The sequence below is a fragment of the Nannobrachium achirus genome (assembly GCF_963921795.1).
Source record: "Nannobrachium achirus genome assembly, chromosome: 9".
Classification (NCBI taxonomy): domain Eukaryota; kingdom Metazoa; phylum Chordata; class Actinopteri; order Myctophiformes; family Myctophidae; genus Nannobrachium; species Nannobrachium achirus.
In genome coordinates, this window is record NC_137818.1 from 32,599,971 (window position 1) to 32,625,613 (window position 25,643).

At 44.7% G+C, this 25,643-nt stretch overlaps 1 protein-coding gene across 2 annotated transcripts in view; it reads right to left on the reverse strand.

The window, feature by feature from the left end:
• lrp1ab (low density lipoprotein receptor-related protein 1Ab) overlaps nucleotides 1–25,643 on the reverse strand; it is a 194,103-nt gene that overhangs the window by 71,194 nt on the left and 97,266 nt on the right. For both annotated transcript variants that reach the window (XM_080734198.1, XM_080734197.1), the window contains exons 21-32: nucleotides 24,569–24,751; nucleotides 22,951–23,148; nucleotides 21,649–21,894; nucleotides 20,564–20,761; nucleotides 16,716–16,920; nucleotides 15,757–15,921; nucleotides 14,539–14,783; nucleotides 12,527–12,658; nucleotides 10,157–10,384; nucleotides 9,573–9,747; nucleotides 1,806–1,900; nucleotides 1,063–1,212 (exon numbers count right to left, since the gene is read on the reverse strand). In XM_080734198.1, coding sequence (XP_080590324.1) covers nucleotides 1,063–1,212; nucleotides 1,806–1,900; nucleotides 9,573–9,747; nucleotides 10,157–10,384; nucleotides 12,527–12,658; nucleotides 14,539–14,783; nucleotides 15,757–15,921; nucleotides 16,716–16,920; nucleotides 20,564–20,761; nucleotides 21,649–21,894; nucleotides 22,951–23,148; nucleotides 24,569–24,751 — 2,220 coding nt within the window. The remainder of the gene's footprint in view (nucleotides 1–1,062; nucleotides 1,213–1,805; nucleotides 1,901–9,572; nucleotides 9,748–10,156; nucleotides 10,385–12,526; nucleotides 12,659–14,538; nucleotides 14,784–15,756; nucleotides 15,922–16,715; nucleotides 16,921–20,563; nucleotides 20,762–21,648; nucleotides 21,895–22,950; nucleotides 23,149–24,568; nucleotides 24,752–25,643) is intronic.

Genomic DNA, 25,643 nt, shown 5'->3' on the forward strand with positions numbered 1-25,643 from the left:
CCCTTGCTTACTTAATATTTGACAGTTTGCCCAGTCCTGTCGAATATTCGACTATTCAAATACTCTGAGGTTGAATAATTCGAATACTAAAAATCACTATTCGTGAATGCCCTAGTATGAAGCGATAAAAGTACATCGCCCCTAGACACAACAGACAACAGCTTGATTTATAGTTGGGTGCCGGTGCCGCTTGCTGGAAAATAACCCATCTACATGCTCACCAGTTCATAGATCTGCTATTTTGGCATGTGACAATGCATAGGGCTGTCAAGATTATGTCATTTTACTTGACCATAAATTGTCGCTCAAATAATTGCGATTAAAGATTTAATTGCATTTCTGTCGTTGACCATTGGAACATTATGAATAAGAATTACATTTCTGTTTCGCTTTTAGGCTTCATAAATATGACAAATAACTTTAACTAATTTATATGAATAGTGGAAATAGCCAATCTACCGTGATGCGGTAGATTTTTCGAAGATCAGCTAATTCCGCTATTTATGAAAAGTTTTGAAGACATAATGAACATTTATCATCATGGAAATGATTACGACGATTGTGCAGCGACAGGCCTGACACTGCACAACCTAGAATACATGAGCAAACTAAAAACAAATGTCCAGGGTTCCCACAAATTTTTAACAAATCATTTCCAAAAACTTTTCCAAAGATTTTCCAGAATATTTAACCCAATTTCCAGGACTTGAGGAATTTTGTATAACACGGTTCAATTGTGAAAATAGCAGATCTACATGCTCACAACGCCTCGCGTTGTGAGCATGTAGATCGGCTATTTTCACAATTTCTGCCTCAAATATTTTGTCAATTTGGCCAATGTTTAATTTGTTATTTCAGAGGTATTAACAAAATCAATAACCAAAGATAATGCATAGCTATTTTTTCCAGGACCTTCCAGGACCCTTTGATAAATTCCAAAACTTTTCCAGTACTGGAAAAATATTTTTCTAATTTCAAAATATTTCCAGGAATTTCATGACCGTGGGAACCCTGAATGTCACATAAAACATGAATACGTGAAGCTCCAGAAAGCGTCCTTACCCATGATGGCCAAGGCGGTAGCTTTGGAGAGTTTGCCCTTGACCCCCTCCAGGGTCTCCAGACCGGAGCCGTCCAGCTTACAGCGGCTGATGGTGCCGTTCCCCGAGCTGATCCAATACAACTGCTCCTTGTCAAAGTCAATAGACAGGCCTGCGTGGAGATAAAGGAATATCATTAGTTTCCATAGCGCGTCTCTCTTATCTACACTTTCTCACGCCAATTTCATCACTCTGAGCACTAATTAGCTTACTCTGAGCCTCTGTGTAAATGCAGCAGTACAGTACATTACACACTAAACAAAGATGGTGCTAAATATAACTAAAGTATAGCTAAATATAAAAAAAAAAGTGGTTCTTTGGCTCAAAATCATAGGGGAACCTCTTTTCACGCTACAATGGTATAACAAGCACCTTTGTCAAATGGTGCTACAGAGGTGCCTTCACCAGTGGTTCTCAATGTGGGGCCGGTAAAATGTGTTAATATAGCATGAAAATCTGTTTAACCACTTTAAACCCATTTCATACATTGTCAATTTTTTTTAAGAGTTTTGAAACACTAAAAGATCTCATGCATATCAATTTTGAGGGTCTTTGTCGTTTGAGAACGTTTGAGAACCACGCACAGGCCTAAACTACACTGAAGACCAAGTAGAGAACCTCTAAAACAGGTTCTTTGTACGGCAGCAGTTGGTATTATCCAGCAAATCAGTGACTGGTTTGTTTCCATAGAGTTGAGACACTCACCCACTGGTGCTCTCTGATTGGTGAAGAGCAAGGTGCGGTTGCCACCATCCATGTTGGCCATGCTGATGTTGTCTCCATCTGTCCAGTATAGCTTCCTGGACACACACACAGACACACACACACACACACACACACACACACACACACACACACAACCGGTGTGAGCAGGGGTGTCGCACCAAATTCTGGGCCCTGGGTACAAGGATTCACTGTGGGCCCCCCATGAAACCTATTTAGACTAGGAACGCATACACATTATTTTGTGCTTTAACTATTGAAAAATAGTTGACAATCGGTGCCAGGCTGTGAGCTTGTACATCTGCAAATTTTTGATTTTTTTTTTTACCCGATTCTATAAACTAGTCCTTACCCGTTCAAAGATATGAGCTCCGAAATGATGTGCAGTGTGTGGGTTATGGGATGTGCACTGTGCACACGGTATATGAGGGATGGAAAGTAACTTTAACTGGTACTTGCATGATAATATGTAGGAGCATCAATGTAAGAAATACCCGTTTCGTTTAATGGCTATGTGTGTGTGTGTGTGTGTGTGCAGCGGTTTGGACCGTGAGACCATCCGCAGAGTAGTCTGTGTTTCTTTTTGAGAGGGTCGGTCCGCCTGAAAAACGCGTTTTGGAACGAAACGGTTACGTTTTGCGCGTTTGTGACGCCCTCTACGGGTGGAATTGGAAATGCTTCTGGGGATTCGTTGAGTAAGCCACCCACAACCTGTGGCAGAAATTCAGTGTTGACTCGACGTTTTGTTTGTGATTTATGGCTATTGTTTGCAAAACGGGCCCCTCCCGCTAACTTTGGAAGCCCGTTACGAACGAACGGTATGGACTATCAAAATATCCCTTGACTATGTTCATTGCATGGGTTCAGAGATCATGTGTACCCATTTTCGTGACATTTGAAGAAAATATGTAGGAAAAGGAGCAAAAAGTGTGTTTTGGAGAAAATTCAAAATGGCGGAAAATCTATCCTGACGCAAATGGGCGGGGCCTATATGGGGAGATGCGTATTGACCCAAGGAATCCAGGGAAAAAAGAATTTTAATTTTTCGACCTACGGTTCAAGAGTTACAAGGCAAGTAGGCCGTTATAGCGCCACCATGAGGCAGAGTGGAAATGCTTTTGGGGATTCGTTGAGTATGCCACCCGCGACCCTTGGTTAAAATTCAGTGTTGACTCGACAATTTGTTTGTGCTTTACGGCTATTGTTTGCGGTCCCATCCTGCTAATAACTTTGGAAGCCCGTTACGAACGAACGGTACAGACTATCGACATATCCCTTGAGTATATTCATTGCATGGGTTCATAGATCATGTATACCGCTTTTTGCGACATTTGAAGAAAATATGTAGGAAAAGGAGCAAAAAGTGTGTTTTGGAGAAAATTCAAGATGGCGGAAAATCTAGCCTGGCGCAAATGGGCGTGGCCTATATCGGGAGATGCGTCTCGACCCACGGAATCCAGGGAAAAAATAATTTTAATTTTCCGACCTACGGTTCAAGAGTTACAGGCCGAAACGTAAAGTGGACTGTTATAGCGCCACCATGAGGCCAACTGACAAAGTTATTTTTTATTTAATCCTTGATATCATTATAAATCTCCTCTCAGAGTTTTGTAACTGTAGCCCCTATGGTTTGCGAGAAAAAAAATATTGAATGTGAGTTTTTGCGATTCCCATTATAAGTCAATGGGAAAAATTAATTCACTAATAAATTAATATCAATTAAACGATTTGTGAAAGTGAAAAAAGGGCTTCACAGTTGTGTCAGGTGTGTTCATATGCTAATGGTGATGCGATTTCAGATCAATTGCTCCAGCCACTGAGGAGAAACGCTGTGACAGACAGACAGACAGACACTCAGACACTCAGACAGACATTCGCTAAATTATATGTTAGATGTCTACTAAATCCTTCTAAGGTTTTTGGAAAAACCTATGTTTCTATGTCAGTGGTGCTCAAACTTTTTTCATGTGAAGGACCCACAAAATGACATGTATTTGGCCACGGACGCCCATCTCAAAATATTTAGTTCCAGGGACCCCCCCCCCAGAGGCAAAATTTGAGTTACAAATGTTGGCTTAAAAAAAATACATACTGTATATTCAAAGATTTGCACACAATCTTTAACGACTTTTCAAAGATAGCAGATCTACAAGCTTGCAGCTGTGAGCTTGTATATCTGCTATTTTTCAATAGTTAAAGCATAATAAAACTATTAACGCCCGTCCACCTTGGGCCCTAGTAACTCAGTCCCACTTTTCGCCCCCTTGTGACGCCCCTGGGTGTGAGAGAGAGATAAGACACACAGGAGGATGGATAGCGGGCGAGCCGATAACATCTCTTGGCCGTGTTCCATATCGTCGATGTCGGGTGGAAACCTCGTATCTCCAAGTTTTAAATTTGTATGTTCTGTCGCAAAGTAAAGCCCTGCTTCATCGTACAAGGCCGTCTCACAAAAGTAGTGAAAACAAGCACACAACGCCTCGCATTTTCCATTTTTAAAATGGAAAATGCAAAACGAACGGTTTTGGACATACAAGGTTTCCTTCCACCTGACAACGACGATATCTGTGTTGAGCCCACATACTGTATAGATACCACTTCACATTATGTGATGTGTGCCGAGTGTAAACACGCAGCTCTGCCCTGACCTGTCTCAGCTGTGTAAGCAAAAATAAAGTGCACAATAAAGCAGGGGTCTTCAATGTTTTCAGGCCAAGGACCCCTTAGTTGAGAGAGAGAGAGATGAAGCGGGGACCCCCCCCCCCCCCCCCACACAACCTTTTCAGAGATTCCATATTGTTTCATCGTTCGACAGCACAAGCATCATTGTATTTTGGATTCATGTCAATTTGTGTTTTCAGATACGAGTATGTAACGACCGTCAATACTTAATAAACTTGACCTTTCACTATGTACTTAGTCTGCTCTTTTTCCCCTCTACACCAAACCTCTTTGCCAAAAAAAGCCGATCTACAAGCTCACAACGTTGTCAGCTTGTAGATCTCCTATTTTTGGTTAGAATTCTCAGAATAAGGACACTAGGGTTCACGTAAGTGGTTGATATAAAAAAGTCACACAAAGATTTGGAGGACCCCCTATGGTAACTCTGAGGACGCCCTAGGGGTCCCCGGACCCCCTGTTGAAGAGGCTTGGTGTAAGCAAAAATAAAGTGCACAATAAAGGGAATTGATATCTGGAATAGATTGTACTGGTGATGACATCTCTTTGCAGGCTGACCCAGAAGTGACTTCCGCCATTGGAATTAGATTTCCAAGTTTCTTTTTTTCCCCCCGGTATTAAATTAAGAAAATGTGCTCTGTAGCAAAACAAAAGCTTGTGATATTCGCATTTTGCTCCCACACGTGCAAACCACACATGCAATTGATATACGTACAAAAACAACAACACGCATACTGTAAGTTGTTTGATTGTCGTCCAGTTCAGCAAAGAGTTTGTCGTTTGGAGTCTACCACAGACATTATTGTGTGCATACACAGTCAAATCCACGGTGTTCATTTAAATCTGAGAGTGTAGAAATGGACCCAAATTTGGTTCTATTTGTACATCAGAGATAAACTAACACTGAGGATTTGACAGCAACATGTTGGACGAATAATACCCTTGGGCTCCTTTTGGCATTATTATTTTTATTGTTTTACTTTATTTATTTATTTTGAGGATTTATTGCATTGTTTTGCTTATTCTGTTTTCTCATGTCATTTGTGTGCTTTTACTGTGCTTTGATTTTGAGTGTTTTTTTTTTCTTTTCTTTTATACGTTTTGTAAAAAAAGAAAAGCAAAAGATAAAACCTATGGAGAAAATGCATTTGTCATCTGGCAAGAGACCCCACCACAGCAAACTCACCAGCAGCACTATTTGAAGCCGGTTTCCTGCACCACTGCTGACATTTTTACCACTGAGCTAACAGAGTCGGCCTGCTTGCTCAGGGAATCTTGACCATCAGGTCAATGTTGGTGTCAGCTCCTGTGACTAGGTCAGGGGGCCAGTTGTCCGGATTTAAAATGAAGCAAACACGGAACTACTGTAAGTTCCTATGACTGGCCGTTAGTTGCGCTGTTCTGGTACCAGAAGCAACATGTTCTCAATCTCCATAGGATTCATTTCATTTCCCCCGAAACTTTTACATTTGATTTTCTTACCTTAACAATTTTGCTGCCATTTTAAACATAGCTCTAGTAAGCAGCTGCCAAATTGTCCTTACCTTTTAACGTGGGCACGCGCACGCATCGTGCACAATCTGTGCACGACTCATCTAGTAGACTGTAGACTCGGTGACAAGCTTTCGAATAAAAAAAACCCCATTGAAATAGACATATCCGTTGCCACGCTGTATTCCTGCTTATCCGCCAGTGTTTACATGAAAAAGCATTGAAAAAAGCCAACTGTGCGCTATGGTAACAAGTGGACACGTTCGCGCACAAACGCACGATATGTGCGGGGATCATAATCCAGGCGTGTAGAGACTGGATCAAAGTTTCCAAACGCAAAAATCCGATTGAAAAACGAGTGTTCCATCACCGAGTAGCTTCCACTTCTGTTACAGTGTAAACCAATGGAGGCGGGACTATGGCCCAGGCTCAGACAGGATACTGAAAGCTAGATCCGGTCCAGACCGGAAATGACCGGATACAGCTAGGGGGGCGGGCCTAAAGAGCCAGAATCAGCGAATATAATAATTTGCGATAATACTTTTAATCCTTTCATAATGATTAAAGCTAATTAAACTTCCGGGTTCGACGGGCATGGCACCGCGGTACAGCGGGAAATCTACGGTTTCTACGGGCATCGCCCAGAATGAGTTAATAAACATAAAATACTTTATGGTTCCTGTCGCTAGTTTGAAGGCTTGTTTCAATCACCATGACATGCGTTTTGCATAGCAGTGGGTGTAGCACCAGACAGTAACACTCACCCCAGCAGTGGGTGTAGCATAGGGGTGGGCGATACTGGAAAAAAACATTATCACGATACTCTTCATGCTGTATCACGATACACGATATTATCACAATACTGTTTTATGTGAGTTTTTAGGTTTATTATGATTATTAGACCCGCACAGATATTCTATTGATAATCCATTCATTTTTTATGCTGCAGATAGAAAGATAGATAGCCTAATCTATGATTCTTTTAATGATAACATATTTTTTATTTAAACAATTAACATTTTTTACCTCAAAATATTTACTAGTTGGTGTGATGATGGTTCAGGTCATTCATATGGGTCCCAGAAATGTTTTATGGGTTCCCTTAAAATGTTTTTTGAGTGTTGTGAGCTTGTAGATCAGCTATTTTCAAAACAATTTGGCTAAATCATTTCGGGACCTCTCTGGGGGTCTCGACCCACAGGTTGACAACAACCCATGCCTTACCATTGAAACTTGGGGGAAAACAAATTACCCTACGACCAACCAAAGTCAGGAAGTTTGTTACAGAATTACTCCGTATTTTACAATACAGTTATCCTAGCTTTTAGCTTTTCTACTAACAATAATGGCATGGTTTTATAACTAAGCCAATTATGAAATAGACGCGAAATAGATGCGACGATTTCACCGCGAGACACACGCATGCATCAACGATGAAAGCATAACAAACAAAGCACTTTACAAATAGCGGCAAATAGCTACTTGTTTGTAGTTAATAAAAACAGAAGCATGGATTTACAAGGCGATCTATCACCTCATCAATACTGTCAGAACACACAACTGTGGAGTGGAGACTCCAGCACACATAGCTCAGCTTTGCAGTGAGATGGCTGATAGCGATAGCAGGACAGATAAAGTAGTTTGCGTCCTGTTAGTTTAAGGCATCCATTATTAAAAATATGCTTCAAAGAATGCAGGGCAAGCTGCATCACTGCTTTATAAAGTCCCGGACTCCTGTGAAAGTGAAACTAAATCGATAATTATCGCCATATCGCCCACCCCTAGTGTAGCACCAGACAGTAACACTCACCCCAGCAGTGGGTGTAGCACCACCATACAGTAACACTCACCCCAGCAGTGGGTGTAGCACCAGACAGTAACACTCACCCCAGCAGTGGGTGTAGCACCAGACAGTAACACTCACCCCAGCAGTGGGTGTAGCACCAGACAGTAACACTCACCCCAGCAGTGGGTGTAGCACCAGACAGTAACACTCACCCCAGCAGTGGGTGTAGCACCAGACAGTAACACTCACCCCAGCAGTGGGTGTAGCACCAGACAGTAACACTCACCCCAGCAGTGGGTGCAGCAGCAGACAGTAACAATCACCCCAGCAGTGGGTGTAGCACCAGACAGTAACACTCACCCCAGCAGTGGGTGTAGCACCAGACAGTAACACTCACCCCAGCAGTGGGTGTAGCACCAGACAGTAACACTCACCCCAGCAGTGGGTGTAGCACCAGACAGTAACACTCACCCCAGCAGTGGGTGTAGCACCAGACAGTAACACTCACCCCAGCAGTGGGTGTAGCACCAGACAGTAACAATCACCCCAGCAGTGGGTGTAGCACCAGACAGTAACACTCACCCCAGCAGTGGGTGCAGCAGCAGACAGTTATGCCCCTATCATAGTAGGCACCGCGGTGATAAGCTATCCACCGCGATGTAGTCTTTTTAAGTCATAAAACGACAACATTACGTCATTACTTACGGTGAAGAGCTATCCACCGCGAACCCCGACACATCTCTCTGTTTTTACTTTCAGACAGATCGGCCCCTCACCCCGTTCACCGATTGGTCGATCTAGTCACAGTGATAGGACTTCACCGTGACTGACTATGATGGCCTCAACTTGTTTTCTCACTTTAGGTGGATAGCTTATCACCTAACATTTGCAGTGATAGGCTCTTCACCGCAGACTCTGATAAGGGCTTGACACTCACCCCAGCAGTGGGTGCAGCACCAGACATACAGTAAAGTACCATGCATAGTAATACATAAGGGCCGCAGGAATACACAAGAGACGGAGGGGGAGAGTGATTTAATCCGGTTGCTCCGGCCGTCCGGACGTAATTGTCTGTCTCCGTAACCTTACGGACAACACTCAACCCGACGGATTAAAACCGATAAAAGCGTACGTACGCTTGAACTGCCCGTGGCAAACTTTTGTCAACCGTGGCAGTAGTGAGGACAATTACTTATAACAGCGGTTCTGAAACCATGTGTCCCAACAAGAAATATTATTTAGCAAGAAACGGTAAAAAAGGAACGTCATTGCAACCACTGGTGAAGAAGACGTCTCACTCCTCACAGGCTCAAATGGCTGTATTGGCATGAGAATACATACACACAAACGCACGCGCACACACTCACACCGCCTCTCCTCCAAAAGCGAGATGGGTGCAGTGCACTGTGTTTTGTTATTATTACTCAGTCCGGGTGGTTAAATCTGTACCCTCGCGGAGTTGCATTTACCGCGATAATGTTGCGACAGACAGCAGCTGCAGAACCAGTCCAGACTGTTACAAAACATCACGTCGGTCGTCGGGTCAAGAAATTCTGTGGTTCTACTATTTTGGCTAAAAATGCTTCGGTTTTTACACGTGTGTGCTGTGCAGAAGACCCCCTCCATGTGGCGCGCGGCCCCAACAGGAGCAGAATTGGAGCGGAGAGTGGGTCGGCACGAAAATAACGCATAGAGGAACTATGCATGTCGACGTAGTTACCGTACGTACTGTCTCACCCAAAAACGTACACAAAATCAACCATACGTAACTATAAATGGCCCTTAACACTCACCCCAGCAGTGGGTGCAGCACCAGACAGTGGGGTTTGTCCAGTCCCTGGATGACTGCGTTCTTGAAGGATCCGTCCAGTCGGGCCACGTTGATCTGCTTCCTGTTAGCATCGTAGCTGGTCCAGAACAGGTTCCGGGACACCCAGTCCACTGCCAGGCCATGAGCGTTGGGGAGGTCTGCCAAATGCAGGGGTGGAAAAAGTTGCGTTACAAAACTCTGCTTTAAAGAACATATACATTCAAAGATTTGCACACATTTTCAAGATTTTTCAAAAATAGCAGATCTACAAGCTCGCAGCGCGGCACTCGGTGCCGCGGTGTGAGCTTATAATATACGTACTTGATACAGTTTTTTTTTTCACTCTCTACCAAATATATTTGCCCAAAAATAGCTGATCTACAAGCTCACAACACATCGTGAGCTTGTAGATCTGCTATTTTTTGACAAATGTTCCGCCCCAGGATAATGGATGATGGGGATATTTTGATTATCGCGATAATATCGTAAATCGTGATTTCTTTGGTCACAATAATCCTGATATGATATCGTCCCATCCCTAATTCCCGGCAGCATTCTTCTTCTTACCGGCAGACACCACAGTCTCGACCCCCGTGCCGTTGATGAAGGCCCTCTTGATGGTCTGCGTGCGAACGTCCGACCAGTAGATGCGATGCTCCACGGCGTCGTAGTCCACCACCGTCACGTTGTCGATGTCGGGCACGGTGAAGGAGATGATGTAGTTGTAGTACGGGTTGTCGATGTCCACGCCTCGGATCTCGATCTGACGCGCGTACAGGAGGAACTTGCGAGACTCTGAGGAGAGGAAAGGGATGGAGAGACGAACAGTGAGAAAACAAACCTTTGTTGTTGTTTTTTAACCCTAGCATCCCTATTCTGAGAGGAACATGAGCCGAAAATAGCCGATCTACAAGCTCACAATGCCTCGCAGCGCGATGCGTTGTGAGGTTGTAGATCGGCTATTTCCGGCGAAAAGAAAAATAGAGTGAAAAGGTCAAGTATTAACACTTCCCCTGCCTAACCCGGCTGGAGTCGTGTTAGCGTTGCCATGGTAACCAGGTAAACAGAGTAGACGCTTGCTGCTTGCATATACGTCATGATGCAGCGCGGCCAGAATCAAAATGGTGGCAGGCAAAATGTTAAAAAGGAATCCAACATGACGAATACATCTGTGAAACCGTATAACACAATTGCTTACAATGTTTAGTGGGGGGGTCCCTGCTTAATTTCTCTCTCCGCAATCGTTGAAGGCCCCCGATCTAAATCAATGAAACGGACTGAACGATTATCCTTTGCAGAAACAATTCCGTCGTCCGTTTTTTTGACACAATGAATGCTTTTTTGGAGCGAATACAGCGCGCGGGCAAACCGCCTCACTCCCCATGCAGCGCTGACTCACTGCCCAGCGCCTACTGAGCGGGATGGACGTGTGTGTGACTCCAGTTTTCCACGAACATCTAAACACTGAGAATGTCAGTGTTCCAGATCATGTTGGAATCCAAACGAACACTAATCTCTCTCCTGCTATGAGTCATGTTCCTGGTCCTAAATGAGAGCCTGGTGATGGCGCTAAGCACAGAGGAGAGTCAGCCTGCTCCGTGGAGCCAATAGAGCTGATCTGAACGGTGGATGTGACCCAGTTTGAGAGAGACCCAGTTAGGCTGTGCATGTATTCCTTGCAATTGCCCCCATTAATGGGAAATACATTGGAGAGGCCCTCGACACCAATTACACTGCCTAAACAAAAGGATGGACTGCCAAAATGACCAATTAACTAGAAAGGTGCACTTAGTGGAATGCATACAGTATCTCCAGGCCGGGATATCCATGTTTGGTCAAGTCTATGACATTAGTCATCTATGATCTATCTATAATCTTTGACTCCATATTTGGGCAAGGTTTCAGCTTGATCCAGCGGCCTCTGACTTCCATTATAAAATGTTACGTAAAAGATCTTAAAAATATATAAAATGACAATTAATTCAGCAAGGTACTTCCTTGGCCTACTGGCAACATGCACAGAGGAAATATGGTGTCGATCGGTTCTGTGTTCCGCGTGATTAGAGACAAACAGGTGAAAACATGTGTGTTTGCACACACACAGAGCATAGAGCAAATTATGCACATGTGTGCACCCACACCTACTGTACCCATCCATGTACAGTGCATATTTAAACATGTACAAACCCACAAAACAAAAACGCAATCCCAAAACTATCGCTCTCGAAAACCATCGCACATCATCAAAGTCCAACAATGAAGGGATCTCTATCAGCCGAGACAATCTTTGATATGGAACAGAGATTAAATGGATACACTAGACATGCAATGTCAGGTCTGGTTTCATGAAAGAGATGAAAGCCTGACTCTGATGCCAGGCCGTCATATAACACTGAGGAAAAGATTCCCACAGAGAAACGGCCTGTCCCTTGAGATACATCACTGTGTGTGCGCGTGTGCGTGTGTGCGTTAGGGATGGGACGATTATCGTGATAAAAAACACTCACGATAATCGTATCGCGGAGATTTAATTTATCGTGATATCGCCCTCTGTCATGCACTGGGATCAATTCATCTTTTATTTGCTGAGCTGCATATCCGGTACCACTTAAAGCCTCTATAATTGGTAAATTATAGAGGTGGTACTTATAATATAAGTAGTCTTTTTTTCACTTCTCTATCAAATGTCTTTGCCAAAAAATAGCCGATCTACAAGCTCACAACGCGTCGCGTTGCGACGCGTTGTGAGCTTGTAGATCTGCTATTTTTTGGCAAATGTTCTGCCCCCAGGATAATGGATTTTGATTATCGCGATATCGTAAATCGCAATTTCTTTGGTCACAATAATCGTGATATGACATTTTCATATCGTCCCATCCCTAGTGTGTGCACGTGTGCGTGTGTGTGTGTGTCACGACTGGTGTGTCCTCACTGTACCTTTGCAGGTGCGTCTGTCAGGCTGCAGCTTCATGAGGTGTGGGCAGGCACAGGCGTAGGTCCGGTTGAAGTTGATGAGACACAGGTGGGAGCAGGGGCTCTTTCCATCAACGCTCTCACACGGATTGGGAGCTATGTGTGGGAGAGAGAGAGTGAGACAACACAGTATTTTACACAGACCTCGTTAAAAATTGCACAGAGGGAATAGGGCTGTCACAATTATTACATAATCGTCTAACCGCAATTATTTGACATAACCGCACATATTTTGTCATAATCGTGAATGTTGAAAAACCGTTTATACATTTACAAACATTTTCAGCGTTGTGAGCTTGTAGATCGGCTATATCAATGATCTTTTTTAAGTATAAAGTTGTCAAATATGTCAATAGTTTCTTTGTATATTTAGGTTATGTGTCATAATTGCCATGTGCAACTTCAAAGCTTAAGCCAAACGGAAATGTAATTGTCAACGACAAATACACAATTAACTCACCCACCGCTATTTTTAAGACCCTTCTAATGGTCCACACCGCCAGGATTTTGCCTACCTTTAACGTGGGCGCGCGCGCGAATCCATTGCGCGATGGTTCACCGATTGCATTCACAATACGATCCAGGCACGGTAAGCAACAAAGCACAACAGCCTTCCATCGCTCAAAGCGAAACCGACGGAGCGCCACGCTGGTGTTGCACAACATTGAACCGGATGACATTTCGGCAGACAGGATACAGGCGTCGTTGTCCCGCCCCCCCATTTCCGTTCTGGAACATCCAGATCCGTTTTTTGTGAATAGGGCGCTTCCAGAGAGCGCTATGGACGGCGAATCGGCGATCATACTTTTTTGTTTTATAGTTATTAAAGCTAATTGATAACTCGTCATATTCGTCATAAGCAGAGTGGACCCATAACTATAGCTCGTCAAACTCGACATATGCAGTGGGTGAGTTAAATCGTTAATCGCAATTATTTGAGTGACAATTAATCGTCATGTAAAATGTCATAATTGGGACAGCCCTAGAGAGACAACACAGTATTTTCCACAGACCTTGTTAAAAATTGCACAGAGGAAAAACGCATTGTTATGCAAGTCTATGCCAGTCGTATAGGTTCCACGAGTTGTTCGAAACAATGGAGCTCTCAATCAACAGGCCAGTCAGTCAGAGAGAGAGAGAGCAACCAGACAACAATGTAGAAAAAAAACAATTAGTCAACTAGACTTTGTCAGAGTGCTGCTCGGTTACCCGTCATCACCATGGCGACTGGTGGGAGCTGTCCATCAACAGGAGAGTACAATCTCCCTGTTTTTCCTGCATCAAATCACCACGCCGATGTCTTTCTGGGACTCATCCAGCCACCCCCCCCCCCCCCCCCCCCTATACCTTATGACACCCGAGCCATTGATTCCTATTATGCAGAGGTGCTGCTACAATGTGACAAGAGAACAGCAGAACAATCGCGACAAGCGCGTATCTCGGCCTCGAGAATCAGGCGCGTTTCTTTTGAGATCAAAACGTGATTTTTTTTTCATCCTCCACAACCACTGGAGATTGGCCGAACAGTGAGGTGGCCTTTTGATCAACGGCGCCGCAGGAGGCGCCCCTGAATGGCTGCCAGTGTGACGAGACAACAGTACTTAGAGCTGTGAAAAGGTCAGCTTGTCTGTCAGGATTGGGGTTGTGAATCTACCCAGCCAGCAGCAGTGCTCTGGTGAGCCCTGTGCCGCTCTCACTGCCCTTCAACTTGAAACACTGAAGCAAAAAAAAAAAGAGAAAATGGAAAAAAGGAGCCTGCAGCGCAGACACTTGAATGTCCATGTCGTGACTACAGACAACGGCAGCATGTTCATTTTAAACAAACAGCGGTGCAAATGCCACGATAACAAAACCCCAAAGTGCGCACTCTGTTCAAGCGAGTCTGGCTGTATTCACATCACTGCCATCTTGGATTCAGATAACGGGTTATAATGGGTGCGGCGTGTGTGTGTGTGTGTGTGTGTGGTGTAACCTACCCTGGGGCTGCCTGGAGGGGTGGTAGACCTGCAGGTCAAAGGGCTGCGTGTTGGTGCGCTGCACCACGGTGACGTTGTTCCCCGTCCACTTGTTGGCCTTGGCCAGGGTGTTGGTCCTCCAGTCCGTCCAGTACACCTCCCCTCCGTACATGGTGACCGCGAAGGGGTGGGACAGGTACTCGTGACCCCGCAGCACTTCAATCAGACCCGAGCCGTCGTACAGAGCCGAGTAGATGGCATCCGACCTGGAGGACACAGACAATAGAGATAGTAGAGGAGGGGAAGAGTGTAGCGTACGTGGCCTTGTTTATCTCTCGTGTGAGATCGTATAATATGTGCCTAGTGCAGGGGTTCCCAAACCTTTTTGTCTCAGGGCACCCCATAAATATTTTTTTTAATCCGAGGCACCCCTACATTATAATTTTCACTACCAGGACATTATATTTATAGCATATCGTCGGGTGGAACCTTGTATGTCCAAAACCGTTCGTTTTGTATTTATCATCTATAAAATGTACTAAACTAGTGAAAACAGCAGATCTACAAGCACACAACGCCTCGCGATGCAAGATCGTCTGTTTTCACTAGATTTGTGCGACAGTCTTGTATGATGAAGCAGGGCTTTGCTTTACCAAAAGACGTACACATTTGAAACTTGGAGATACGAGGTTTCTAGCCTGGGGCCAGCCTATATACTAATGCAGCTAACTAACTGCAGTATCATTCCCTCCTTGTTTTAACATGGCTGGGATGTCTAGCTCAGCTAGGCTACGAGGTTTCTGCCCGACAGTGACGATATTTTAGTGATTATGTTGCGAGGAAAACGTTGAGATAATAGCCATTTTGGTTAGAACTGACACTGAAAATAACTTTGTACTTCAAGTTTAAAATGATACTAAATATTTTTTCAAGTGTACAGATAAATTCCAAATATTATCAAATGATGTCGCGGCACCCCAGGGTGCCCCGTCACCCACTTTGAAAACCCCTGGCCTAGTGGTACAGATGAGCAGGTTTCCAATTGGAACAAAATATGACTCAGTGACTGAGCTATTGACTGACTGACTGACTGGCTGACTGACTGACTGAGGCAGTGCTGGGAGTGCATGCGAGGTAGTGATTAGGGCATAATTGATCGAGTGACTGAATGAATGCGGTGGCAGCAGGAAACGCTTCCCGCGTGTTGGTCTCTGTGAGCGGCGGCGGGGGAAATGCTACCTGGCATCGATCCAGACGATGCGTCTCTCCATGTAGTCAACGGTGAGTCCGTTGGGCCAGCCGCCACTGCCTGTCTCCCTGTGGATGGTTCGTCTGCCTTCACCACTCATAGACGCTGCCTCTATCCTGGGCAGGCTGGCATCCCAGTCTGTCCAGAATAGAATACTGCCAACAACAACAAAAACAAAACAAAAACAATGGATGATATGGAGATACAGTAGTTTGGAGATAGTTTCCACTGCATGGTACCAGCTCAGCTTGCCTAGACTCACCTTGCCTATTTTTGGTTTTCCATTGGGGCAAAAGAATTACAGTACCTACTGTACTGTAGTACCTGTGGGGCTGTCACGATTATGACATTTTACATGACGATTAATTGTCACTCAAATAATTGCGATTAACGATTTAATTGTGTTTTTGTCGTTGTCAATTACATTTCTGTTTGGCTTTTAGGCTTTGAAGTTGCACATGGTAGATATGACACATAACCTAAACATACAAAGAAATTCCTGACATATTGGACAACTTTATACTTAAAAAAGAACATTGATAGTGGAAATAGCCGATCTACAAGCTCACAACGTGTCGCATCTGCTATTTCCACTATTTTTTACTTTTACTTTTAAAGACGATTATGTAATAATTGTGACAGCCCTAAGTACCTGGTACTTTTTTGTATGACCTAGCTGAGACGACACCAAAAGGTGACGAGAAAACACTGCACACTAACTGTTTGGTCAGAGAGAGTGGCCACTACTAGAGTAATTGCATCGCAACGGAGTGCTCTATACCCGAATACTAATCTTAAATTAATATTTTTTGTAGGAAAAGAAAATTCGTTTTTTTTAACCCGAGTCATGACCCATAACAATTGGTCCATGACCCACAAATGGGTCCCACTGGGAAACGGTGAGTTAAAAGACTAAATGTCATGATATGAGTTGCATGTTGATGTTTACCCATCACGGGGGTCCAGGGCGATGGCTCGGGGGTGCTCCACCTCCCCAGCCAGCAGGGTGGTCCTCATGGTCCCGTCCAGCTTGGCCACCTCGATCTGGTCCAGGTTGCTCTCCACCCAGTAGATGTTCCCCGCGATCCAGTCCACCGCCAGGCCCTCGGGCGTGGCCAGGCCATACTGGATCACCACCTCGAAGCTGGTCAGAGCTGAGGGTTGAAACAAGAGCTTTGAGCTTCTTGGACCAGCGGTCCTCGAACCTTTTCATGTCAAGGACCGCCAAACTGACACTTATTAGTCCGCAAACCCCCATTGGAAAAGATATGACAGGGACCCCCAGGGACCCCCATAAGAGAAGATTTTTACGGCTCTAGCAGTGATTCCCAACCATTTTAATTTCAAGTACCCGTCTACAAGCTCAATCTACAAGCTCAAAACGCGTTTTGAGCTTGTAGATCTGCTATTTTTACTATTTTTTTAATTGGAATCCCGAAAAGTAACTTTTTTTTTCTTCTTTTATTTTAACATTTCAAATGCATTTATATGTTCTTACGGTATGTTAACTTTATGAACTTAAATACAAATATATTGGACATAAAAAATACAATAACATTGTAATTAAGGAAAAACACAAGTAATTAAAGCTGGTACATTTTTCCATGTTTGGAATTGTAACAGCTGAAATCAATAATATATCAGTATTCCGATATTAAACAGCGGGCCGCATTAAGTGAAGGCCGCCAGTTGCTCATGTATGGCTCTTAGACTGTGTGCTGAATGAAGCAAGGGCGAGGGCGTCAACGGGTACATTCTGTATTCAGTTGCTCAAATAGCAACGGTAGTTTTTGCTTTATTCAGTTTTTCCACAAAAGCAGCGCCGGGCAGTTCATTTCCCCAGAGGAGTTTCTTTATTGAGATAGATACTGTAGAAGGGAAGTGGAGACAGCAAGGGGAGGCACAGCAGGGAATCCTACAGTACATCTGAGATTTCATCCAAAAGGGTCATTCAGATCCCAGTGTTTTAATGCTTAATCCGTTTAGAATGGGTACACATTATTGTGTATCATTATTTTATGCTTTAACTATTGAATAATAGCAGATATACAAACTCCCAGCGAGGCACTGAGTGCTTGTAGATCTGCTATTTTTGAAAAATCGTGAAAATTAGAATTTTGACCCGATTCTATAATTGTCTTTTGAATCCTTGTAAGGTTTTTTGAAAAACCCTATGTTTCTATGTCAGCAATCTGGCCAGCCATCATCAAAGAAAAGGTCCATTTCACTTAACTGGAGCTCAGTTAGTCTGTTCTTGAGAAACTTTTATGTCAGTGGTTCTCAAACCTTTTCATGTGAAGGACCCCCAAAATGATATGTATTTGGCCACGGACCCCATCTCAAAATATTTAGTTCCAGGGACCCCCCAGAAGCAAAATTTGAGTTACAAACGTTCGCTTTGAAAATACATATATTCAAAGATTTGCACACATTTTCACGACTTTAAAAAAAATTGCAGATCTACAAGCTCGCAGCGCGGCACTCGGTGCCGCGCTGTGAGCTTGTATATCTGCTATTTTTCACTGGTTAAAGCATTCAATATATTCTAGGCCTAAATGGGTTAATGCTTAAATGTGTGCGCGTAATAAAGTGTTGCGTGCCTAAAACGGCAGAAATAAAGCAAAAAATCTGTCGCATCCATGACATGTTGCGAGCTTGTAGGTTGGCATTGTATGAGTACAGTATGTACGAAATTGAACCGGTTTCATCTCGTCTGAAAATCTTTGTGCCTGAACTAGACGTTAAAAGACAACTCCATTACAGAGTGCCGCGATAATAACTACCATAGCTTTAATGAAAGTGACATTCTGTGGCACTTTGGTGCCATTTAATTATTGCAGATTTTGACTGGAACCAACTCTGGGCTTTAATGCAGCCTGTCAGCCGCTGGTACTCCTGTCACTTGCACCACTGTACTGTAAATGAATCCCCAGCTAGCACACATGTTTCATTATAACCCCCGAACCCCCTCCAACCCTGGATTGTTTAGAATTCTTTACTCTTATGGAATCAGTCACAGCATGGCACGCACAGCCGGCTCTGTCAATGTGGTTTCTACCAACACTCTCTTTCTCAACCCCAAACCAGCCCACTTCTGAGAAAACAAGACTGTTTTTCTTACACACTCTCTTCTCTCTCTCTCTCTCTCTCTTTCTCTCTCTGTACAGTATATCACTTTTTTATGTTTTCTCTCTCGCTCTCGCTCCGCTTCTCATTTCCCAGAAACAACTGGCTCCCATGCAAACTAGCTGTGTGTGTGCGCGCACGTGTGCGTGTGTGTGATCGTCTCTGGCTGAGGAGGATCAGACGAGGCCTTCACAGGGCCTTCCACTGGTAATTAGAGGCATGGGCCCTCTTCACAGTTTGCTTATTGGAATGCTGGAGCCACTAGAGCAGCATTGGAGGGGGTGGGGTGTGGTGTGTGTGTGTGTGTGTGTGTGTGGGGGGGGGGGGGGGGGGGGGGGGGGTTGCTGCCTTTGTTCAGCAGTTGGCAGTGCTTGGCCCCCATGTTTGCCCACAGCTCGGAAGATGGCAAAAAACATCTCCAATGAGAAGCAGCAGGAGCCGATCTATGAGTCGCCGGTCTTTATGGTGGCGACAGACAGAGGGGTTTGGGTACGCGGACCTGCTCCGTCGTGCCGCCCACACCATGTGTCTTTCCTGAATGCAGTCACGCACACCGAGCGCTGAGACAAATGGGAAGAGACAAAGCCTTCCGTGTGCCCCCTAAGTGCTGTGCTGGGAACAGACTTTGGTGAAAGAGACCTGCGGGTTTGTTGTTTGGGGGGCCCTTTTTTTGGAAGACTTAAAAACTGGGTCTAAAATCGCAAACCACATATATTTCTGACCGCAAATATGTATTTCGTAAAACATTTGTCTGGCGAACTTACATACTCTTACTGGCTTAACGGAAATGAACAAAAAATTACTTTTATATAAGCCATGACTACAAACAATTGTAGTCTTTTTCTGAGGGAAAAATCCATTCAAATCAAGTTTTACCTCAAAACATGAGGCAGCCATCGAGCATCTGCCAGTTATTATATGAAATGAGAGCTAAAGGTCCCAAACCTGCATTCATAAACTACTACAATCGTGTAAGCACCTTGTTCTAGAGCTTGGGTTCAGGGAGGTTACAGCCAGTGTTTCTTTGTTAAAACACCCTGTTGTGACACTAAAGCGTTGTCGAGGTGTGAACCTGGGGGTTGTGTGGCATCAATGTACAGTATGTCCGTGTGCGTGAGAAACGTGACCCTGCTCAGAAAAGATACGGGGCGGCGACGGAGCAATACAACACTGGTTACAACTAGGGTTGGGCGATATGGTGATAATTATCTTTGAGACGATACAATGTCTCCACGATATGCCTTTTCAGAAGTATCGTATATATCGTGATACAATTGAGGGAGCCTTGTAAAAAATCCTGTTTAATCGTTAAAATTGCCAAATTCAATTTAAACCTGCATTTCGTTCTAAATCAGTAGTTATCGAACTTTAAAATGTCAAGGTCTTCACTTGCCTAAACACAATGCCTACACTTAACTCTGACAGTATACAAATGAAACCAAATGGACCCGTAAGGGTCCATTTGGTTTCATTTGTATACTGTCAGAGTTACATACTTGTAATGTTCAATTTAGACCTCAAAATCAATTTTTTTTAACTTGAAAATTAACCATAAAAACCAATGTGAAAAAGAATCGTGATAAAATCGTGTATCGTGAAACAGCTTGGGAAAATATCGTGACATTGTATTTTTCCATATTGCCCACCCCTAGTTACAACTGGGATTCTCACCTCCATTCTCAGAGAGCTTCCCGCGGTAGATCTTGTCCTCCACAACGTCTGTCCAGTACAGCGTGCTCTGGTTGAGGTGGAAGTCCAGGGCGATGGTGTTCCTCAGGCCCGGCACCAGCACACTGAACTCCCCCTTGTGGAGCTCGATCCTCCTGATCTCGTGGCGGTTGGAGAATATGATGAAAGGCTTGAAGGGATCTGAGGGTGAACAGCGGGACAGAACACAACCGGCGCTGAGACACACATCGAATGGGATTTACGCAGTAGGAACTGTGCTGTAGAGCTACTAGAAGATAAAATGCGTGTATGTATTACAGACAGCAGACATATTGTAGGAAGGAAGGAAGGAACATTTCACAATTCATTCTTCTTCTCATTTTCCAAAATGTCTCTATCCATGTCTGTCATATATATTTTTTTATTTTATTTGGAGTAGCCAATTATTACCTCACACATTTAGTCCTTATGCCAATGAGTTCCTCCCCGCACACATTTCTGTGTTGTCACCCAGCCAGTGAGGAGCCCCCACCGGGAGGACTACTCTAACACTCCCCGCTGACAGGGGCCGCCCCAGCCTGTAATAGGAGTATGTGCAATGACCAATATCACCCTCCCCGCCCGGCTTCCCTGTCTTTTTAACCCATTTAGAACGGGTACACATTACGTGTATCATTATTTTATGCTTTAACTATTGAAAAATAGCAGAAAAACCTATGTTTCTATGTCAGCCATCTGGCTATAGCCATCATCAAAGAAAAGGTCCTTTTCACTTAAATGGAGCTCAGTTAGTCTGTTCTTGAGAGACTACTATGTCACTGGTTCTCAAACCTTTTCATGTGAAGGACCCCCAAAATTATATTTATTTGGCCACGGACCCCCATCTCAAAATATTTAGTTCCAGGGATCACCCAGAAGACACATTTAAGTTACAAACGTTCGTGTACACATTTTCACGACTTTTTCAAAAATAGCAGATCTACAAGCTCGTGAGCTTGTATCTCTGCTATTTTTCACTGGTTAAAGCATTCAATAATTCTAGGCCTAAATTTAAAGACGCCCCGGCTCCCCCATCTCTGTCTCCTCACCGGTGCTCTTGCAGCTCTCCATGTCGGCCTCCAGCTCCCAGCCCTCGTAGCAGGAACACTTGACGCTGGATTTCTCCTGTTCGCACTTCTGACTACACTTGAGGTGCTTGGCGCAGAAGCTCTGGATCTGACAGGTCTTGTTGTCTGCTCCCAGCTCCATGCCCAGGGGACAGGAGCACATGAAGCCCTCGCCAGGGATGATGCTACAGTTGTGGCTACAGCCGCCATTATCCAATGAACACAGGTCTGTGGAACAGGAGAAGTGTGGCATGATGGGAAAGGGGGTATTTTTTTTTGTCACAGCAAATTTTCACATAATGCGATTTTTTCATTTTTTCTATAATTTTTATCCCACGATTTTGTAACCCATTTTCACCCAGTGCCAATTGCCTATGTAATCCTGGGCTCTGCTCTCCCTCTGCCGCGCCTGGGGAGACAACGGACAAACCTCATGCTTCCTTCAATGCAAGGGTAGTCCAAGTTGTTTCTTTTCACCTGACAGGGGGGATTTCCCTGGGATGGACGTAGCACGTGGAAGGAACACGTTATTCCTTCCAATCAGTTCCTTTCCCCTCCATCAGGCGCCCCGGCTGACCCGGGGGAGGCATTATTGAAACCAGGATTACTGCATGTTTTTGTGAGGGTATCAACCCTAGGAGACACGGAGAACATGCAAACTCCACACAGAAAGGCCCTATCGCCAACCCCACCTAGGGTGTGGGCGCTGATGACGCGGAAGGAGGAACACGCCCCCAGCACCCACAGCGTCCCTCGGCGGGAATCGAACGCTGTGAGCTGTGAGGCGAAGCACTAACCACTACGCCACCGTGCCCCCCCATAATGCGAAATTTGTCCTCTGTCACATCCTAAATATTAGGAGCAGTGGGCACTATTAATACAGCGCTCGGAAAGCAGTTAGCTGTGTCTTGCTCAAAGAACATTTCGACACAAAGACGGGGGCATGGGGAACCAGGGACCTTCTAATAAAACAGCCTCAATGTGTGTGTGTGTGTGTATGGTCTTTGAGAGATGCAGATAAGAAGATCGTTTGTGCATGATTCAGAGTTTAGACCACTGGCCCCTTGTGTGGCTTCCAGCTAAAGGATTATTAGAAACCAAATTGACCCTCAAAAAGTGTTCCGTTTGGTACAGTCTGAAATCAATTAACACTGAGGATTTTACAATGTACTGTAGATTGGAGTAAAAACACTCATATGAAATGGGGCCAAATGGATAACAAACTGAGGGTTCCAGTAATGAAAACGCTTGAGAATGGCTGATTAAACTACAGTAGTGTTTTACCACAGAGTTTCTCGTCGGAGCCATCGGGGCAGTCGTCCGTGCCGTCACACAGCTTCTCGGCGGGCAGACAGATGGAGTCATTGGTGGCACAGACGTGGTGGGACAGTTTACACACCAGTGCCTCACAGTTGTCCTCGTCAGAGTTGTCCTCGCAGTCGCTGTCACCGTCACACACCCAGGCCTTGCTGATGCAGCGGGCTGAGGGCACATCATACACAAACACATCATTGACCTTCAATGCAATTCCTGTGCATAATATCGTCAATGTCGGGCAGAAACCTCTTATCTCATATTCAACCTTTTTGTTTGTTTTGCATTTCATAAATGAACGCCCTACTCGGTCATCAACAACGTCACACAAATTTATCAAATCCGCAAGCTCAAAGCGAGGCGCTAAGCGACACGTTTTGAGCTTGTAGATCTGCTACTTTTGATGCTTTTCGATTTGAATCCTGCAAGGTTTTGGACATATGAGGTTTCCAACCGAGAGAGACGATACATAATCAGGTTTTTCTGCTCTCGAGGGAAATCAATCCCATCCACTGCGAGGGTCAAAACCAATTATCTTCTTCGTTTATGTATTCTGCATATCCACATACAAATAGAACTCTTTTATGTCCCTAGTACATCATTTAAATTTTTTTTTTACAAAGATGCATAATGGATGAACATATATTTGTACATACACAGAGGGGACGAGCCTTTGCTGCGGCTGCCCCGAGGCTCTGGAATAGCTTGCCATTCAATATTAGAGCCTCCCAATCCATAGGATTTCTTTAATAGTTACTGAAGACACATTTATTCTCCCTGGCTTTTGAGCATAGCTATTACTCTGTTACTCTATTTTCTTCTGTACATTTTTAACCTGTTTTTGCCATGTATGCTTTGTTTCTTCTTCAAATTGCTGCATGTATTTGTGTATTCTCTATTTGTGTCATTGTTGTTTGCCCTGGTGTGTCATTTGGGAATGAGCTCTAAAAATAACATTTGAGTTGGGTTGAGTAGGTGGAGACCTCAGATGAGTCCGAGTCTGGCTACAGATGTCTAGGACCAACACAACATTATAATCTGGGACAGGGGTCTTCAACACGGATCGGGGACCCCTAGGGGGTCCTTAGAGTTACTACAGGGGGTCCTCCAAATCTTTGTGTGATAGAAACTTTTTGTTCTCCTTCTTTATATTAACCACTTGAACCCTAAGTTCCATATTATATAGCCAAAAATAGCAGATCTACAAGCTCACAAGGCCTTCTTGTGGCGTTGTGAGCTTGTAGATCGGCTATTTTCGGCAAAGAGGTTTGGTGTACAGTAGAGGGTAAAAAGCACACTACGTACAGAGTGAAAGGTCAAGTTTATAAGGCCTAAGTATTGAAGGTTCAAGTGGTTAAATATCTGAAAACACAAACCGACATGAATCCAAAATACACTGATGATTGTGCTGTCAAACGATGAAACTATATGGAAGCTACGAAAAGGTTGTGGGGGTCCCTGCTTCATCTCTTTCTCAACTCTCAACAAGACCCACTGATCTGGGAAGTTATTTGGCCTGCACTGTTAAACAGGCTCAAGACGCTTTAACCCCCCCGGTAGATTGACCGGACGAGGAGGATGTCCTCACCGGAGTCTCGGCAGCTGAACTTGACTGCTGGATCGCACATGTGCGTGACGCCTTCGCAGTTGTTCTCGTCGCTCAGGTCCATGCAGTCCGTGTCTCCGTCGCAGCGCCAGCGCATGGGAATGCAGAGGCCGTCCATCCGGCACTGGAACTCGTCTACATGGCAGCCGCCTGGAGGGCGCGTGGCTGCACCGGAAAACAGGAAGTCAAGTGTTATCATGGTTTTTAGTGAATAGCAGAGGCGCAGACAGAGCACAGTTTCAGCCCATGACAAAACTCCTTGTGGACCCGGCCGCGAGGGTCCATAAACACCGGGGGACTTCACCGAGACGGAATAACAGGCCTCCTGACAAGAGGGCCAGGATGTCCTCCCACACCGCATTGATTGATGTCACGGTCAGATTAAAGGCTGCTCTTAAAGATGTAGTAATAATGACATCCCTTCATGGCAAAGGTGAGTGCTGGGCACAGCTGAGCAGGAAGCGGGTCTGGGACCTTTCAGCGCTGAACACAATATGAGGGAGGAAGAAGGCAATAGTATTGCTTTTCCTCCACAACTAATGACTTCCAGAAGGAAGGCCCAGTGTAACAGCACGCACACGCACACACACACACACACACACACACACACACACACACACACACACACACACACACACACACACACACACACACACACACACACGGCACAGACTGCTCATTAGACCAGCAGGTTCAAGTGCAGCATGCTGTGACTCAACAGGAATGGGTTTAGAATCAGTCCAAATGAAGTGGCACCTACCTCACCATAGACATATCTCCATGCACACACGCACACACACACACGCGCACACACACACACACACGCACACACTGCATAAACAAACACATATTTTTGCACTGCCAAACACACCATTCCAGGGTCATCAGGACAACTGCCAAGCTATTAGTTCCTCTCTCTCTGTCCTCAACAAGAGCAGAGGAAGGAGCGGCGTTTGAGAGAGAATAAGGAGACGCCTTTACTGAAACTTCTCATGAGACAGCCTCCACGCCTGGCCTGACCTGACCCAAACGCAGCGTTGGCCACAGCCAAACGCTC